At 43.1% G+C, this 17,969-nt stretch overlaps 3 protein-coding genes across 4 annotated transcripts; 1 reads left to right on the top strand and 2 right to left on the bottom strand.

Moving 5' to 3' along the window:
* Positions 1 to 1,183: 1,183 nt before the first annotated feature.
* Positions 1,184 to 5,657, bottom strand: LOC114770656 (solute carrier family 52, riboflavin transporter, member 2-like). Its single transcript, XM_028964726.1, has 4 exons — positions 5,279 to 5,657; positions 4,292 to 5,153; positions 3,772 to 3,895; positions 1,184 to 2,730 (listed from the first exon to the last, which is right to left on the bottom strand). The coding sequence occupies exons 1-4, from the start codon at positions 5,406 to 5,408 to the stop codon at positions 2,521 to 2,523; spliced, it is 1,326 nt and encodes a 441-aa protein (XP_028820559.1). The 5' UTR covers positions 5,409 to 5,657; the 3' UTR covers positions 1,184 to 2,520.
* A 71-nt stretch (positions 5,658 to 5,728) lies between these two features.
* On the bottom strand, positions 5,729 to 10,185 carry LOC114770655 (uncharacterized). Of its 2 annotated transcripts, none has more exons than XM_028964725.1 (3): positions 10,078 to 10,185; positions 8,633 to 8,757; positions 5,729 to 8,510 (listed from the first exon to the last, which is right to left on the bottom strand). In XM_028964725.1, the coding sequence occupies exons 2-3, from the start codon at positions 8,694 to 8,696 to the stop codon at positions 5,866 to 5,868; spliced, it is 2,709 nt and encodes a 902-aa protein (XP_028820558.1). In that variant the 5' UTR covers positions 8,697 to 8,757; positions 10,078 to 10,185; the 3' UTR covers positions 5,729 to 5,865. The 2 variants fall into 2 exon arrangements, with proteins under 2 accessions (XP_028820558.1, XP_028820557.1); XM_028964724.1 differs by having other exon boundaries at positions 8,633 to 8,713; positions 10,078 to 10,143.
* Positions 10,186 to 10,392: 207 nt separating this feature from the next.
* On the top strand, positions 10,393 to 17,763 carry fbxl6 (F-box and leucine-rich repeat protein 6). Its single transcript, XM_028963595.1, has 9 exons — positions 10,393 to 11,316; positions 11,385 to 11,543; positions 12,736 to 12,799; positions 13,476 to 13,607; positions 13,684 to 13,791; positions 14,553 to 14,666; positions 16,408 to 16,636; positions 16,712 to 16,952; positions 17,138 to 17,763. The coding sequence occupies exons 1-9, from the start codon at positions 10,817 to 10,819 to the stop codon at positions 17,265 to 17,267; spliced, it is 1,677 nt and encodes a 558-aa protein (XP_028819428.1). The 5' UTR covers positions 10,393 to 10,816; the 3' UTR covers positions 17,268 to 17,763.
* Positions 17,764 to 17,969: the final 206 nt, after the last annotated feature.

Raw genomic sequence — 17,969 nt, 5'->3', positions numbered from 1 at the left:
TAGTTCTATATGGGAAAATATCAGTGCAGTTATGATGTGTGTAAAGAATTGTATTTCCATGTTGCATTTCCTGGAGGACTACTCCTGGCTATATGTTTCTTCCTTTAAGCCGCCCCAACATGGACTCCAAGCCATAACTGATTTCATTAAGATAAGGCTTGATTCTTACATATAAAAAAATAAATCGAAATATATCATTTCATCATATCTTTTCTTTCTCAATCCTGATCTTGTCCACTACAGTGGTTCCAAAACTGTACCTGCATGTTGGATGTATTGCATCCGGTCCCCACATAATAACGATCTGCTTCATTTACACCGATGCACAGAACCGATCGAGCACAATTGGTACGTGTTGCCACCTGACTTGGGACGGTTAGGGTTACGCCGCGAACGTAGGTGGCGTTCGGAATACGTGTGCGCACATGCACAGTCCAAGTCAGGTAGCGACAGTACGGATTCAGCACTGACTACCCTTAAAAAGTACAAATGTAAGAAACTTTTTGCCCATTGATAGTAGTTGGTGCTGTTTTCCACTGCAAGTCAAATATCTTACTTTTTAATCCACTACATTAATCCACTAGTCCGTCATTAGTTATGAGTTATTACATAGTCACATAGCAGTTTCTTATCTTATAACCTCCAGGCAACTTAATGCATGGAGCTCCTCACATATTCAGTGAAGCAGCATGTGAAAGTGCAGAAAATGGCAAAAAGTGGTATTTTAAAGGATGCAATAAAATTTTACCTTGTGTATCTTTGGTGAAGATAGTCATTGTGAAGCACAGAACACGGTGCACACAAGGAAATGTGTCCTCTGCATTTAACCCATTAGCCATGAAAGGCGCCCGGGGAGCAGTATGTGCAGTCAGTGGCACCTCTGCGGACTGGGATTCGAACCGGCAACCACTAGGCCTCCTTTACTGTCTCCTGCCCTTCCAGGTAAAGTAATTTGCCGTCCTAAGTCTGGGGACGACTGCCTCAGAGGCTTTAAGTTTGAATGTAGCCAAGCTGCTGAAGGTCTTTTTTTTCTGAACGTGCTAAAACTTTGTACTTAAACCCATTTAAAAACCTTATTGTGATGTGAAATGTGGAATATGAAAGAATTCTTCAAGTCAAAAGAATCCAGTGTAAATGAGCTGTTAACACTTTATTAATTTATTTCATTTCCTATTTTGCTGGATGTTTTCAGAGAAATGTAAAATGTTAAGCAATTAAAGATCAGCAAATAATTAACATATATTAATAGACACAGCTCACGAATGACAGCGGTGAAAAACAGCATCTGCAGTTTTCTGCTATACGATAAAGGACAGTTAAAATTTTATGAATTGCTGCACAAACCAGCTGGCTAACCACATAGAGAGGGTATACCGTATCTGTTACAGCAAAATTAGAAAAGTACTTATAGGAATAGGCTAGTACTTAGCCTATTCATAAGGAAAAATGTAAACCAGACCAAATTATTCAGTGTACATACTGTGCACATAGAAAATGTTAAAATTTTCCCCTTCTAAAAATGTACATAAAAATTTAGAAAATGCAAAACTGGCTGCAGTCATTGGGGAAGAGACATTCACACCTAGTCAATCATGGTCTCATTTAGCATAATAACAATAATAACCTTACGTGCCCTTCTGATGTGCAGAAAGCCTAAATTCTTAAAAATATTCTGTATTCATTGACAACATACAAGAAATGAGCTTAATTGAATGTAGTGTTTTTTCCCCAATCAAAATGTCAATGCCCACATAGATTAAAAATATATACAGAAATTACTGTCCTGTGTGCATGCAGAAAACAGGTAAGAGCAGGTTTATTCTTGTGTGGTCCAAAAAGTGCATTTTTTTTTTTTAACCCCTAAAAGGAATCATTTGAGCATTGCAGTCAGTTTACATTTACATTTAAATGTAAACTGAGTGTTTTCCTGAAATGATTCCTTTTAGGGGCATCGTTTAGTCAGTTCACCCCTATGGAACAGTAAATAAGGAAGTGCATTAGATCCCATAACCTTTTACCTTCAGAAAATTTCTATTGTAATAACCTGCATATTAATATGCACATTGACATACAATTTACAGTATTACATTTGCCCTGGTAAGGCAGCTGAAATACAAATGACAATGAATCTCTCTATGGGCCGGAGAAAGTCATGTAGTATTAACTAAATCATATGCCAATCATATTACTGGACACCTAAATCACTACGAGTATAACGAGTTCTCCCAGTACATTGGTTCTTAACCATATAATTGAATAAAAAAAAAAAAGATAAAAAAAATTATTCAAAAAAACACTATAACCTGAGGATTACATCTGCGGCGCAGGAATTAACACATAAAGCTTTTTCTATTTGCTGCTTTTTTAATAGATTTTGAAAAAGACCATCTTGGTTCAGTCAGGAATAAGTGTTGGTCATATTTGTAATAATAGGTACTTCCTGTAGCGAATGTGAGGGAAGGCACGTTCTGCGAATGTTTGGCAGAATGACTAGTAGAGCCTGAGATTCAGCTCTCAGGCTCACCTGCAGTTGTTCTCGCAGTCTTCACCTTTGAGAAAGATGTTATAGATGCTGACCAGGGGGAACATGGAGACAGCTCCAATCAGGGATCCAGCCTGTATAAAGATGCCACACCACAAAAGAGCAACGTGGCCCATTTCATGCAGCAGACTTCCAATCACCACCTTCAGGTAGGAGAACAATCCAGTAAATACAATCCATGAGGCCACCTGGATGGAATCAGAAAAACAGAATTTGCAGCCTAGCCTTAAAAAAAAAAAAAGAATAACTATAGATCCCATAATGCATTGCACATTTTGCTGACAAACTGAGTGCCCTTTTGCCAGCTCCTGGTACAGATTCAGCTGCAATGCATTATGGGATCTGTAGTTTGTGTGTTTTCAGCATTTTACATCGCCGCGCCATTCAATTTGAACTCCAAAAGCTTCTAATTACTATTACATCAAGTTTATGCAAAGAGTCAATATTTGCAGTGTTGGCTCTTTTTGTTCAAGACCTCTGCAATTCGCCCTGACATGCTGTCAATCAACTTCTGAGCCAAATCCTGACTGATGGCGACCCATTCCTTCATAATCAGTGCGTCTTTTATGCACCGCAATGATGACTGCACATATTTCCTTGCAGGTAACCATTGTTAACAGAGGAAGAACCATGATTTCAAGCATCACCCTCCTTTTAAAGCATCCAGTCTGCTATTCTAACTCAGTCAGCAGGACAGAATGATCTCCAGCCTTGTGCTCCTCAACACTCTCACTTGTGTTAATGAGAGGATCACTGAAATGATCTCAGCAGGTCCTTTTGTGGCTGGGCTGAAATGCAGTGGAAATGTTTTATTTTTCGTAATTAAGTTCATTTTCATGGCAAAGAGGGACTTTGCAATTCATCTGATCATCTGAACATTCTGGAGTAGATGCAAATTGCCATAATAAAAACGGAAGCGACAAAATTTGTGAAAACCAGTATTTGTCTAATTCTCAGAACTTTTGGACACAACTGTACATTTATGCAGATACATTTACATGTCAGTTGAGTTTTATAAGGGTATGTGTAATTTCTTTTAACTTGAAATTAAGTTTTAGTTATCAGAAAATTTCTCTTGCAATTAAATAAATAGGCGAGATGCACTGCTGCCTCCTGCTGGTTCATGTATTGATTTGCACACAGTGCAGGGAAGTGAGAACCAATAAAATGTGGTCACTCAAGATGCTTGCGAAGACGCATACTAGGAACACGGTAATAACTCATCTTACCACCAGCGCGGACCCAGCAGGACTGCCCAGGAGCGGAGGACAGGGACTGAGAGCAGCGAGGCAGATGAGGTAAGCAGCAAAGACACAGCCTCCAACAAACATTGCACCCAGACCAGCACTGGATCTGCAGGAAATATTGTTCATGTCACAAACATATCAAAACTGATATCTGACATCATTGCCAAGTGCATTAAATGAATTTTAAAAGTTAAATTAGATATTACTCTTTTAGATGTATACAGATGTTTATATATAATACAAATTTAAATCTGATCACTTTCCATAACCACAGGAGGCTGGATGCAGGGCGTGACACACACACACTTAACCTCACAGCTACGGACAATGCTGAGTCACCAATTCACCATTGCACAGCGGGAGAAAAATGGAGAATCCAGAGGAAACATGCGGAGGGCATGCAAATTCCACACCCGTGCTGGGATTTGAACTCACAACCTTGGAGGTTGAGGCCACAGCGCTACTCAGCGATCAGGATTATTTTATTTTATTAAGTACCAACCTGAGTAAGACAAACATTGCAATGAAGCAGGCCAGGGGGTTCGCAATGTTGCCCAGCACAACAGACAGATGGAACGTCATGCCGCCATAGGGCAGGCAGGAGAAACTCTGTATTGAAGGCAGGACCCCGTTACTGAGCGCAGTGGACAGGCCGAGCAGCACCAAAACGTAGATGTTGCGAGGGGTCCAGAATGTGACGGCTGGAGGTTCTGCTGAAGGTTTCTCCACAGCCACCTGCTCCTCAGAAACAGGCGTGCCTCCATTTTGCAGTGGGTGTGTCTCCACGCCGTCAGGCTCTCTTTTAACATCTCCTTGTAGCTCCTCAGTTGGTGCTGGTTCAGACACAACCCTCTTAGTCAGCGCCAGGAAGGAGAGACCTGATATGATCAGCATGCCAAAAAGAAACCAAAAGAAGTCCTGGGCTGGAAAGTTCTCCTTCAGGTAGTGCGCTTTGGTAGTGCCATTCGTTTCCACACACTCGAGTTTTCCAACACCTTGGCACAAGGCGAGCACACATGGGAAGAGGGCACTCAAGCCCTGGCCCACAAAAAAGGTTCGGATGTATTGCGGTGGGTAGCGAAACATAAAAGGCAAGAAAGTGACATTCGAGGTACAGCAGACAAAGGCCAAGATAAAGGAGAGTATCAAGAAGGCCAGCGAGTGGAGCTGTCCGGCCACAAAGGTCGTCCGGGACCAGAAGAGAGCCAGGAACATCGCGGCCACCACGGCGGTCGCCTGGATCTCGTGGATCACCAGACGCTCATTCAGCCTCCCAGGAGCAAAATGGTGCGCAAGGCTCACAGCCACAGGACCCAGGTTTCCAAAGGCTATCAGCACGGAGAGATAGGCGGGGAGGCTCCATCCTGTCAAGCAAGGAGGAAAATTGCAGAAAAAGTAGAGTGTTGTTAGCGAAAAGCAAAGAGGAGACGTTTCCCGGGTCAGACAGAGATTAGCATGCAATTTAAAAATAATAATAATAATAATTTACCTTCAGGCAGAACACCGACCACCACTGGCAGCTCAACCCATAGCGAGTTCACGGAGATCCAAGAGCCCATCCCGAAAAGAGCCACCAGCAAGTGCGTTATAGTGTCATGGTTCCACCAGCTTCCAGCCATTTATCAGCCTGAGGAAGATGCACACCTTTATGGCACTGAGCAGACGGTGGACCACGTGGTGACAACACAGCGCTGGACGCGTTATTTGCGGTTCTAGATTTTAGATCAGATTTAACCTTGATGTGTGACACCGGGTGTGTTGGTTAGGTGGCACTCGTGTGTTACTACTAATAATCATTTTCTGTTTATTCTGATCATTTTTAGATATGGCTCAGATGATGGGGCTCTATCTTAACGTCTAAGGACCAATAGAAATTTCCAGACAAAATTAGAAATGCAAAATTGACCTGATATTTATTTTTGGAAATTCTTTGGGCAAAAAAAAAAAAACACATCAGACAAATAAACCACAAAAACATAGGAGGTTTAGCATTATTACATTAGGATTCTAGTCAGTTCCAAAACCTACATTCTCTGACAACCGCAGAATGGGATTGGTCTACGTGTAAAAACGGGTCTATGTGAAAAGGTCTGTTTGAAATTCCCCCATATTCTCTCGGTAGCTTGTGTAAATGACAGGGCCTTGTCGCTCTAGGTTAATTGTCCACTTGCGGTCACTGGCGGAGCCCTGCTCCTCGGCGTCTACCTGCCCTTCGGCGTCGCTCGTAAGGAGAGCAACAGGACACTTGTACCCTGCCGTTGCCTGGGTGTCCGAGGCTTCGCTGTGGCCTTCCTCGTTCGGAAGAACCGATTTTAACTTTGCAACCATGTCGGCCAAAGAGAAGCCAATCTGGTTCAGGCTTCTGTTGCTCGAGTCTAGAATCCCTTTTTGGTGAGCTATTTCACCGCGAATGGCTTCGCGTTTCCGAGCATGACTTGCCCCCTCCAACTGTGCCAAAAGACGGTCAACGTCTTGCTTGCTTTTGCATGGTCCTTGGTTTGTGTCTACGGTCACAACAGTGGAATCATTGGTGGTGGACTCTTGCATTGTCTTGTCCACGTTTTCTTCTGAACTCACTTGGTCTTTCTCTTCAGATATTGTACTTGGCAATGAACAGGGCTCCTGTTGAGCCTTGTCCTTGGGCCCCGTACTTGTGTGAGAAGCCGAAACTCTATTTACTTGCCCTGCTTGCCTCTGCCCTTGGTAAAGAAGATCATGGCCAAAGGGGTATTCACCCATTAGGTCTGAGAAGGTGTAGTTCTGTAACAGGCTGGTTACTTCAGACGAGGGCTCTTCAAAGTATGTTCCCCCAGGGAGGAAACTCTTCAGGTTTTCCTCCATGACGGCAGCAAGGACTTTCATAATCTTTTGCAAACAAGTCTTGATCAGGACACCATACTGATTCTCAGCATTAAGGCCACAGTAAGAGAAGACCCCGTCAAAGGTTGTCTCTTGCAGCGGAACCTGAAGGAACACGTTTTTTTCCGGCTCTGGCAGCATGAGTGGTGAGGCATCGTTGGACCACTGTAAGAGCTTCCGGTAGAGGCAGTACATGTATCTGCTGTACTGTACATATTGTCCTCTGCTGGTGAGGAGTTGCCAATAAGGGCCAAGAACTTTACAGTAGACCACTGCAAGGACACAAACCAGAGCCTGAATGGTTTCGTCAACGGCGTCGTCATTGACGCTCTCCAGCACGATATTGGGATCGTCGTTCAGCAGCTGCAGATCAGAGAAGAAGAGGACCACGTCGGCTCGGTGGTGAAGGAGTGCAGCGGCCGCTTCAAAGTAGTAGCTGAACCTCTCCGACACGCTTGCCGGCAGTTTGGAGGGGTTGTTCCTCTCGACACAAAAAGCCAGCCAATGTCTTCTGCAGTTCTTCTTCGCACTAGCATGGGGACTCAGGATTTCCGATGCCATCTGTATGTAGCGGCACGTAGCGCTCTCTGCAAAGTTCACCAAACTGTGAAAAGCGGGGTTGTTGTCGCGCCCCAATTTGGCCCCAGTGGCATTCACGATCTCCCTCTCGAACGACATCATTTGATGCTCAATGGCATCAGAGATATCCAAGAGAAAATGCGTGTTGTAGTGCAGAAAGTCCAGTGGCAAGATTAACGAGTGTGCCTCGATGAGAGCGTTGAGCAGGTCGTTCATCTTTTTCATGGCGCCGTCTCCCATCAGCACTGAGGTGTACTGGTTTTTAAGCAGCTCCAGGGACACGTGCTTGGACACCTCGGCTTTCCCTCCTTGCACAGTCGACAGCTTCCGGACGGATAATATTGACACATCAAGCAGTGTCAGCCATTCACGATTTGCTGCGTCAAAACTTTGGTTTGGCATTTTTGAGGGTTCATTCCATTGTGGATCGCATTCTTCTTCCACCATTCCATCCTGGAGAACGTCTTCTCCCTTAAACGTCACTCTCTCAGCTGCAGGATGAATACTTTCATATTCGGAGTCTGATTGTGAGGTTATGGAGTCGTCTGTGTCCTGCTTGAGGACTTTGCCCACAGGTTTTCTGCCACCATACTCAGACAGGAGACACATTCTCTTGTTGGAACCTCTCAGGTTTGACCTCTTAACAGCAATACCAAAGCTGAGGTCAAAATGACTTTGAAGGAACTGTTCAATTAAGCCATTCCTCCTGTATCTGCTTCTCTGGTAAGTGCGGTAGTGTGACAGTAACTTCTTCAGCCTGGGCTTCAAGAGCCTGTTTGCTTTCATTATTCTACCATCGCTGCAAAACTGGGGGTGAAAATTCTGGAGCCATGACACTAAAACAATGGGCTCTACTTTTTCTCGCATGATAAAATCATAAAGCTCTAACACAAGACCATTTGTAACTTCAGTACAGGCAACACGATCAGAAAAGGCTGACATTTGTAATAGATCAATTCTCCCGATGCCGATGCTGTCACATATGGGGCCGACAAACTCAAAGTTAACGTCTGAGTCCAGGAACGCTTCTCTTGCACCACCAGTTAAACTCAAAGCTGCGTCAACACTCCTCTCGATCAAACACTGAAAGGCTGCAGACTGAAACATGGGGAAGATTTTCTGGAGCCATTTGATCACGTCTCCCCAAGGAGCATTCTTGTCTTCCTGCAATAGTCCCACTTGAACCAGAAGTCTGTTCTTGCATGGCTTCTCATCAAGGTGTAGCCCCTCCCCCGTTTGAGATCCAAGAAAATCGACTACAAGTTTGTCAAACGTTTCATCGCCTGCATAAAAAAAAAAAATTCCGGAATTAAATAGTAGAAACCAGTGCATTTTACATTCAATAACTGCATTCACTATGCATGAATAACGTTCTTTTATGTGAAATATTAAATTGTATACTTACGAAGTTCATTACTGATACCAAGGATTTTGTGGCCACCGAGTCCTGAATTTAGCTCCTTGTCCATAACTTTGTATCCAGGTGCTTTGTGGGGAGGGAGGATTTTAATACATCTGGATGTTCACCAGCTTCCAAATAAAGTCCAAATATATGTTTTAGTTCTTACTGCCCCATAAAAAAATGAATAAATAAATAAAAATTAACCTAAAAAAAAAAAAAATACATGTTTCCCGTCTGCTGATATCTAAATTATCTGCCCCACACTGAGCGTAATGATCTGAGCACAAATCTGTTATTAATTAACGCCAGTTTTCAGGAATACAATACCCACTCCGGTGATAAATGAGGGATATTTTTCCTCACATCCCACTCGCCATTTCGTTGTGCTGCAGTGTTTCACAATGACAATCACTTCACCTTTACTTCACGATTTGTCTGTCTGTCGTAATGCTGTCCGACTGGGCAGATTTGAGTTTGATTTGAGAACTGAGGAGCCCTGTTCTTTCTGAAAATGTCTCATCAGATTGATCCCCCCTCAACCATCGGGGTACGCTGCTCCGGTTTGAAAGAAAGTCTTCGGGGTGACACTCGTAGAGAGAACTAGCTGCCACGTATTGTTTGTATCCGTTTACAGGGGCAGTTGTGGCCTAGCGGTTAAGGAAGTGGCTCCGTAATCGAAAGGTTGACGGTTCAAATCCCGATCCGCCAAGGTGTCACTGAGCAAAGCACCGTCCCCACACACTGTTCGACGGGCGCCTGTCATGGCTGCCCACTGCTCACCAAGGGTGATGGGTTAAATGCAGAGGACACGTTTCACTGTGTCACCGTGTCATTGTCACAATGACAATCACTTCACTTTCGCTTCAGCCAACCTTGAAGGAACAATTGTACTCTTTTTAGGGTCAGACACATGAATCATTGATTCTGGAGGTCGAGTGTTGGTACATCCCAACTCCTGCTCGGTTCCAAGAAGTAGACTAAAGGTCGTCCGAGAAGCAGGGGTGGCCTTCAACAACCCACGCCGTGTAAAAGCGACCTGAGAACCTGAGAAAACGAAACGCGACGTGACATTCTGACCGCCAGACGTTCCACGAGTTCGTGGTCGCCGATAAAGACGTCGTGAAAGACGCGGATAGAGACGCTTCCGGCCGATGGAAGCCTGCGCACATCCCCGCCTTGCATCATGGCGATCGCCTGCGAAAGCGAGCGGCGGGAGCGTACAGTGAGGACACGGGAAAACACCTATAAAACTGGTCCCCACCAGACAGGAGGTCACGTTTCCATGGCAAAAGAAAAGTCCACACACATCACACCTCAGAAGTTTCATTCCGTTTAGGATGCCGATTGCAGGGCAATTCGTGCGAGTTTGGGTACTTGACTACAATTAATCTCGACTAAAGATCAGCGCCGTGTGTGTACAGTTAAAAAAGTGAATTTTATTCACTAACCTTCCTGAGGAAGCGGACAGCCTCTTCGCAGCGCCTGTGTGGAGTAATCTGCCGTGGCGCTCATAACCACGCTGCAGCGCGGGGTTGCCAGGTCGGGCCACTTTCTACTCCAACCGACTCCCGGAATGGCCTAAAACGAGCCCGTATTGAGCTCATAGTACAACGTCCATAAGAACATCGTGACACAGACCGCGGATAGTTCGAAATCATCTTTTTTTTTTAAAAATAAGGAAACGTCCATTATGGTGGATCCAGTTTCTGTGCCCATCTTGAACAAACATGCCACACACGCTCGTAGCGCACGCGACTATATTAGTTTTGATCACCAATAAAATTCCACAAATTAACAACACGTTTGATGAAAAATATCTGCAATATTTGCAATATTGATGAAAATATCTGCAATATTTTTGGCTAAAATATCGATATTAATCGTGTTCCTTTAATTCTGGAAACCACTGGAGGACCTACAGATGGCGCTGTGACCCGTGACACGCATTAATTCACACCGAGTTGAAAGTAGAAGTAAAGCGACGCAACAAATTCACGTTTCCATTGTTGTTGTGTTTTTACGAAAGAAAATCGCGTCTTTTAAAGCCAAAGTGATGGACGAGAGGAAAGAAACCACACATTTAACTATTTAAACCACACATTGATCTTTTTCTCGTGAGAATGGTCGATGCTTGATGTGTCCAATTGACCTTTAATGGAAGTGTTTATATAGTTTTTTTTTTCCACCATGGAAAGGACAGGTGAGAGTGTGTCAGATGTGGATCCCGGGAATACCTCGGGATCCAGGCCACGTGCAGACGCCGCAGGAAAAGCTCCTGTCAGGAGGACGTCCAGCAGCAGCCCTGCTCCAGGTACCAAGGCTAAGAAGAAGAAGCCCAGAGTTCCCCGAAAACCGAGACCGAACTTCACGGTGGAGCAGGGCGAGGACATGCTGCTGATCGTGTCTAACGTCAACAGTCACGATCGGGTTTGGAAACCGAAGAAGAAGCGGCGCAAGAAAACTGCAAACAAGGGGCAGACCACAGCCACCGCGTCGAAGAAGAGGAAGGCGTCCAGGGAAGTCATCCTCGCAAAGCAAACCGTGGCCGACGATGCACCACCGCGGCCAGGCGTTGCCTGCTCGGGCGACGGGACGGACCGGTGGGGTCGCCGCATGCCGGTAGAAGTGCTGGTGGAGGTTTTTCGCCTGGTGGTCGGTCAGGATGGCGCCGTCCCGTTCCTCTGCAGGTACCCGCAGTCTCGTCTGAAGCGCGTTCTGTTGGTTTATTGGTTAATACCAGGTTAACTTTCTAAAGGGCCGGGCGAGTTTGTCGGCTGTGGAGAGATGCGGCGTCGAACCCGGTTCTGTGGCGAGCCGTCACCGTGGGCCACTGCTGGACAGAACCAGGAAAGGTCCAGTTACAAAGCACCGAAGCGAAGATCCGGAACACTGTACACTGGCTGGCAGAGAACCGGTAAATTAACACTACAGGCCAAAAGTTTGGTCACACCTTCTCATTCAATGTGTTTTCTTTCCTTTTATGACCATTTACGTTGGTAGATTCTCACTGAAGGCATCAAAACTATGAATGAACACATGTGGAGTTATTTCACCTTTTTTTATGTCCATAACTGTTTTATATTCTAGTTTCTTTGCTCTGGTTGCTGCTTTGCGCACTCTTGGCATTCTCTCGATGAGCTTCAAGAGGTTGTCACCTGAAATGCTTTTCCAACAGTCTTGAAGGAGTTCCCAGAGGTGTTTAGCACTTGTTGGCCCCTTTACCTTCACTCTGCGGTCCAGCTCACCCCAAACCATCTCGAACTGGGTTCAGGTCCGGTGACTGTGGAGTTCAGCTCTCCACTTTTTGTTAAGTACATAACGCCACACGTGTTCATTCATAGTTTTGATGCCTTCAGTGAGAATCTACCAACGTAAATGGTCAAATACATTAAATGAGAAGGTGTGTCCAAACTTTTGGCCTGTACTGTAGATAAATCTGAAATATACTGTCGTCTGTGACATGCTGACTGAGCTGTACGTTCAACAGTTATTTTCTTCCACAAGTGACAGAAATGTTTACATCCCTAGAAACAAACTGCACTTCTGTTCAAAAGTTGTGGGTCAACTAGAAATGATTTTCCAACTGAATAGATATTAGAAAATGAATGAGGGAAGAAGTCAAACCCAGATAGTCTGATACATCAGAATCGTAAGAAGGCCAGTTTTATTGCTACCGTTTCCAGCGATGCTAAAATAATCAATTAACATTACTGATGATCGGTTCATTTCAATTCTAAAGAACTTTATTTGTCCCTGAGGGGCAATTTAGAAGGGATATCCATGCTGGATCCATGCTTCCACGCGTCAGAAAGCAAGAAAAAAAACAATAAAAACAGCCTCAGTTAAAGTGCAAAGCAGGTTGTACGCACATCAAGAAATAAACGAGGACCAGAACAATAATACATAAAAATTCAAACCAAGCCTCGCTCCACTGGCCAAACCGGTCAATCGCACCAACAGCGACTTCAGAAGTCTTGGTTCCAAAAGAATCCTTTTTAGTGACAGACTGCATTCTGTTGGAACCCGAGACTACTTGTTGCTGATAATGCAGGTATTCCATTCATTTAAAAAATGTAGAAGAGTCTAATACACTTTTTGCTTTTCAGATTTTCTCAACTCAGGGTATTCTCCCTTTGCCATTGGAAAAAACACGTGGACTATGTTGTGCAGGTAAGTGTAATTCGGGGCCTGTATGAAAGTGAAGGGATCGTCACTGTGACGCGCTGCAGTAGAGCTCAACGAAATGTATTTAACCATCACACAGGTTTTCTTTTTGTTCTCGTGTCAAACGAGATTTACTCGGATCTGGTTGTTGATGGTTTAGACCCAGTTTCGCTACCCCGTACTTTCTAGTTCTTCCAATTTGTTTGGTGCTTTATATATTGGTCCCCTCATTCTGTATCTGAAGACTCTTTCCAAAATTCAGCCTTGGTGCGGAATTACAGCCACTTTGATCCAGTCCCACAATGATATTTCCCCAGAAAATGCCATTTCGATGTCTGTAGCTTTAAATGATAACGAGGAGGAGAATGACCTATAGAAGTTGAGGGGGCATTCGTGGAAATGTTTGGTGAAGACAGAAAGTCATGTCCAGAATTTCATTCCCCTTATGAAGATGTAAGGGGACAAATTCCAGATCCGACCATCTGAGCTGCCGCTCTCTGAGCGGTGAAGCAGAATGGCCAAAGCACTCTTTACACCTATCACCATTTCTAGCCACTGCAGGACCATAGACAGGCTAGAATTTGTAATCTCAGAAAGTCTAATGTTCATAATAGGGGATCTTTAATTTTATTTAAACAATGTTCAGTTTTGTGAATGGGTCTGGTGGTTTTATGCTTCGCAGGTTGTGTCAGAGTCTTGTCCACACCTCAACTCCTTAAAATTGTCACATTGTTCTGGTGTGACAGAAAAGGCCTTTCAAAGCATTGGAAGCCACTGCAAGTCGTTTGAGAGCATCGATGTTCAGCACACAGAGGTAAAAATTTAATTTCTACGCAGACCAGGTTTCACTTTGGCATGACCGTTGTTCAGTGTGACATTTCTCCATGCAGGTACAGGGTGATGCCTTGGTGACATTCTTAGAGATGTATGGCAGTCAGATTAAGAAGGTGCTCTTCACCTACGGCCCAAGAAGTGAAAAACTCCTCACTGTTATCTCTGTAAGTACTGTTATCCCAGTATTCAATGTAATTCCGGATAGGGCGGTGTAAATGAACATGTTAATCACTGTGATTGATTTAAAATAAATGAAGGCCATTTACACTGCAGCAGCTTGTTTAGTGTACACTCACACGTCATACACGTCAAGTGGGCGTGTCTAGCATGCAGAGAGCACACGGGCGGCATTTTTTTCTTGCCGGTTTTTTACCTTCCACTTGCTCCGCTAATGAAAAGTTCAACTTTTTAATAAAGCAATATAAGCAATACAAGTGACTAATCCACAATCCAGTTTGGCGGTGCATGATGTCAGCCCGTTCAAAGTTGATGCCCACAATGCTTATGACCTCTTCTCTTTATGAGTCTCTTTCCCTTTGCAAAAAAACGTTAATTAATTGACAGACGTAGTATCTGACTCTTTGCAAAAAGATTCAAACTCAACTTTCTTGTTATTCAGAATGTGTGGAAAGGTAATGGCACCTCATTGGCATCAACTAAGAAAAGTTAATGGCAAAGGCGTCGCTACTGCGTTCAATCTTGCTGACATTTGCAGAGATTTGTAGGATATTACATGTACTGTAATTGCCTTTAGTTGCTAGAGTTGCCCACTTCATGATTGCAAAAATACACATATGCCACAATTTGGTATTGTGTAAACTAAATCTAAACCATATTTTATTAAAGTAATGTTTTACAGATGTGTGTTTTTGTTTGGTTTTAATCATTCATATTTTTTTTTGTGTGTGTGTTTCTTCATTGACAGAGAGGATCTTGTCCAGAACTTCGATTATTAGCAATTAATACAAATCTGACCTTTGGGTTCTTTCAACTTCCTGTATGTATTCCTGCTCTGCAAGCTGGATGTCCAAAGCTTCAGGTACATGTTTATCAGGCTGGTAATATGAAGAATGATCTTAAAGAAGCACTTTGTTTACTGCATATAGTTTTTCCAGATTGATAACAAGTAGATATTCAAACAGTCGCCATAACATAAACACCATCCACGTAATATTAAACTGGTCCCTTTTTTGCAACCAAAATGGCCGTGACCTGTTCAGGCATGGAATACACTAGACCTCTGTGTTCCGCTGTGGTTTTCACCACCAAGCGGTCATTAGCAGATACTTTATGTCCTCCAGGGATTGGTGTTGTTATTCCAACACACCCCACAGATCACACGTCAAACACGACCACATCCTGCGAGATCACTTTTATATAGAGGTATTACAAATATGATGCGCTACAGATCCCATAATGCAGTGTGCACGTTGCTGGCGAACTGAGCGCCCTACGTACTGAGTTTATACAACATTCGAGCTGCTACACAACCTGTTTGATGTTGACGTGGAAACTGCTCCTGTACAGATTCGGCTGCAGTGTAAAGATCATGTTCGGCAAGGCAACTGAAGCACTACATTATGGGATCTGTAGCTTGTGTGTTATCAGCGCTTCATATCGCTCTGCCATAATAACAGATCTATATAAAGTGATCTCGCAGGATGTGGCCCACGCACTGCAAGTTCGACACCCCTGATCTAGATGCTTGATTGTAGATGTTCAAGCTTCTTGCTTTCCTCAAACCATATTTGTGCAGCTGGAGACATTGTCCAGCTGAAAGAGGTCCGTCCCATCAGGGAATACCGTTTCCTACCATTCTATTTCGCACTGATTGTTTGATTGATTGTAACCGGGATGTAGGTAGAGGTTCAGAATGTTACATTTATTGAAAGTGAAGTGATTGTCATTGTGAAACACTGCAGCACAGCACACGGTGACATAACGAAATGTGTCCTCTGCTTATAACCTTCACCCTTGGTGAGCAGTGGGCAGCCATGACAGGCGCCCGGGGGGCAGTGTGTGGGGACGGTGCTTTGCTCAGTGGCACCTTGGCGGATTCGAACCGGCAACCTTCAGATTACGGGGCTGCTTCATTAACCTTTGCCAAAATGAAGGCCCTTACAGCATCTGCAAAAGAAGGGCTTCAAAGACCCTGCCTCCTCCCACACCACAAACTTGCCTGTTTTATCCTCTGATAAACCTGAACAGCCATGGTGGTTTGCATTGTTACTGGCATGACATGAAGATTCCATTGGAGATGTTTTCTCAGTGGTGGGAGCTCCATCGCAATCTGGGGTGCAATTTCAGGAGTGTATGTTGGCAAGACCCAACGTTTTCCAGCAGAGCTTTTCCCAAAGCACAAAAAATATAGGCTATGTCTATAAAATATTCGGTGACATAGTAGAATCTTTTTACTCCCTAGAGATTAATATATTGAAAATTTACATTGTCATCATGGGCATGAAGGTTAATTGTGGACTTTCAAGTCATTTCTTTAAAGCGTCCTTTTTCTGGGGCAGATGACTATGTTCTCCATTACATGAACCATTTGTCTACTAAGATGTATGATGTGCAATCATTCCACTTCATAAAAGGAAGCATTGACCGGCTCAAAATACAGTGAAATGAATTTCCTTTATTAGTGTATATGATCTTCTGACTGCATATGTAATTCTTTTTAAACCTAAGGAAGACATTTTGCACATTTAAGTAATAATTTTTGAACACTGCAGTAGTTGCATATGCATACTTTGGCCAGTAACCTCCCATTTTTTTTTTAGGTTTTCAGCATGATGAACCTCTCTCCAAGGCCAAAAATGACTAGAAACACTGTATCCGCACCAGGGTTCCCGATGCTAGAAGAACTTTGCGTAGCTACGTCATCAGATTCTTTTCTGACTGATCAAGATTTGAGCAGCTTTCTTCATGGCTCACCACGACTGAGGGTACTGGACATCCGTGGCTGTTCACGTATCACTACAGCAGGGCTGATCTGTCTGCCTTGTGAAGGTAAATTCTTGCCCCAACTCTGTAATGTTGTATATATGTTATACTTTTACTTACTGCATTTTATGTTCACTTTAGAGCTAGAGTGTTTATTCTGGGGACAGTACTTCAACAGCAGCAAAATGCTGTCCTCTAAGAAGGGGATTCACCTTCTCACTCAGAAGTGGAGCCAAACCTTACGAGAACTGGACCTTGCTAATCACAATTTCTCAGAAGAAGACATTGAAGTTGCCATGGGTCACCTGACCCACACCACCAGGGCAGACTCTGTGCAGTCACTAAACTTAAGTGGGACCAAAATAACTTCACATTCACTCAGGTAATGTAAATTTTTTAAAAATATAACTGCAGTCATTTAATCAATTAGTAACAAGCTTTCAGAACTTATGAACCGTGTTCTTATCCTATGATCATTATAGTTCAAGTTTTAATTAACTGATTTAGTTATTTAGGAAGAAATCTCAAAGTACGACACTAATGATCATTTTATGCATCTTTTTGCAGGTTACTGATTTCTCATTCCCAAGCACTCAGTTATTTAAATCTTTCATCATGTCGAAACCTGCCAAGGGGACTCAAGAGATTGTATCGTGGTCAAGAAAACATCCAACAACTTCTGGATAATTTAACATAATATGTCCTTTTAGGGGTACTGAAGGTTTTCAGATCCCTCAAGAATTTCTTAATGTTCCTTCCTTTTTTTATTCATTTATATTTTTTATAATGTCTCAGCAATGCATACAGAACATCTGGAAAGTATTGACAGGGCATCAGTTTTTCCACATTTTGTCATGTTACAGCCTTATTCCAAAATGATTAAATGCATTTTTTCCTCTGAATTCTACAAACAACGCTGCATAATGATCATGTGAAAATGTTCATGTTTTTAGCAAAAGTTTAGCTTTTAGCAAATTAATAAAAAAAAAATAGTTCACATCCTTTGTTGAATACTTGGTTGATTCACCTTTGGCAGCAATTACAGGCTTTTATTTCTCTCCCCTCTCCTCCTGTTCCCAATACATTTTATTGTCTAGTTTTTATGAATTGTTTATACTGAACATTGAGCATCCAGTGCATTTCTGGAAAGACAAAAGTGATAATGGACTGATTAAAGGACAAAATATTTTTCACGTCAGTCTGGGATTCATTTGATCAAATGAAAAGAAAACACAGGACGTAACATATTTGGATCATAATTTTAATGCAACTATATCCAGCAAAATAGTTTGAAAGTTCAGTGAAATAATAAAAACATCTTCTGTTTTTGGACATAAATATGCAGGCAATAATCTGATCAGAATTTTAGAATTGATAGATTTTGTGATTAAGCAGACTT

The sequence above is a fragment of the Denticeps clupeoides genome, chromosome 20 (genome assembly GCF_900700375.1).
Source record: "Denticeps clupeoides chromosome 20, fDenClu1.1, whole genome shotgun sequence".
Taxonomy (NCBI): Eukaryota; Metazoa; Chordata; class Actinopteri; order Clupeiformes; family Denticipitidae; genus Denticeps; species Denticeps clupeoides.
The sequence above is the reverse complement of the archived record's forward strand: the minus strand, read 5'-3'. Positions and strand labels throughout refer to the sequence as shown.

Coding starts and splice junctions, on each gene's coding strand:
- LOC114770656 (XM_028964726.1), bottom strand. CDS start 5,408: ATGGCTGGAAGCTGGTGGAACCATGACACTATAACGCACTTGCTGGTG. Junction 3,896..4,291: donor GCAATGTTTGTCTTACTCAG/GTTGGTACTTAA, acceptor TATTTCCTGCAG/ATCCAGTGCTGGTCTGGGTG. Junction 2,731..3,771: donor CTGCTGGGTCCGCGCTGGTG/GTAAGATGAGTT, acceptor GATTCCATCCAG/GTGGCCTCATGGATTGTATT.
- LOC114770655 (XM_028964724.1), bottom strand. CDS start 10,141: ATGAGCGCCACGGCAGATTACTCCACACAGGCGCTGCGAAGAGGCTGT. Junction 8,714..10,077: donor CTGTCCGCTTCCTCAGGAAG/GTTAGTGAATAA, acceptor CTCCCCACAAAG/CACCTGGATACAAAGTTATG. Junction 8,511..8,632: donor TGGTATCAGTAATGAACTTC/GTAAGTATACAA, acceptor TTTTTTATGCAG/GCGATGAAACGTTTGACAAA.
- fbxl6 (XM_028963595.1), top strand. CDS start 10,817: ATGGAAAGGACAGGTGAGAGTGTGTCAGATGTGGATCCCGGGAATACC. Junction 11,317..11,384: donor GCCGTCCCGTTCCTCTGCAG/GTACCCGCAGTC, acceptor AACTTTCTAAAG/GGCCGGGCGAGTTTGTCGGC. Junction 16,637..16,711: donor GATCTGTCTGCCTTGTGAAG/GTAAATTCTTGC, acceptor TGTTCACTTTAG/AGCTAGAGTGTTTATTCTGG.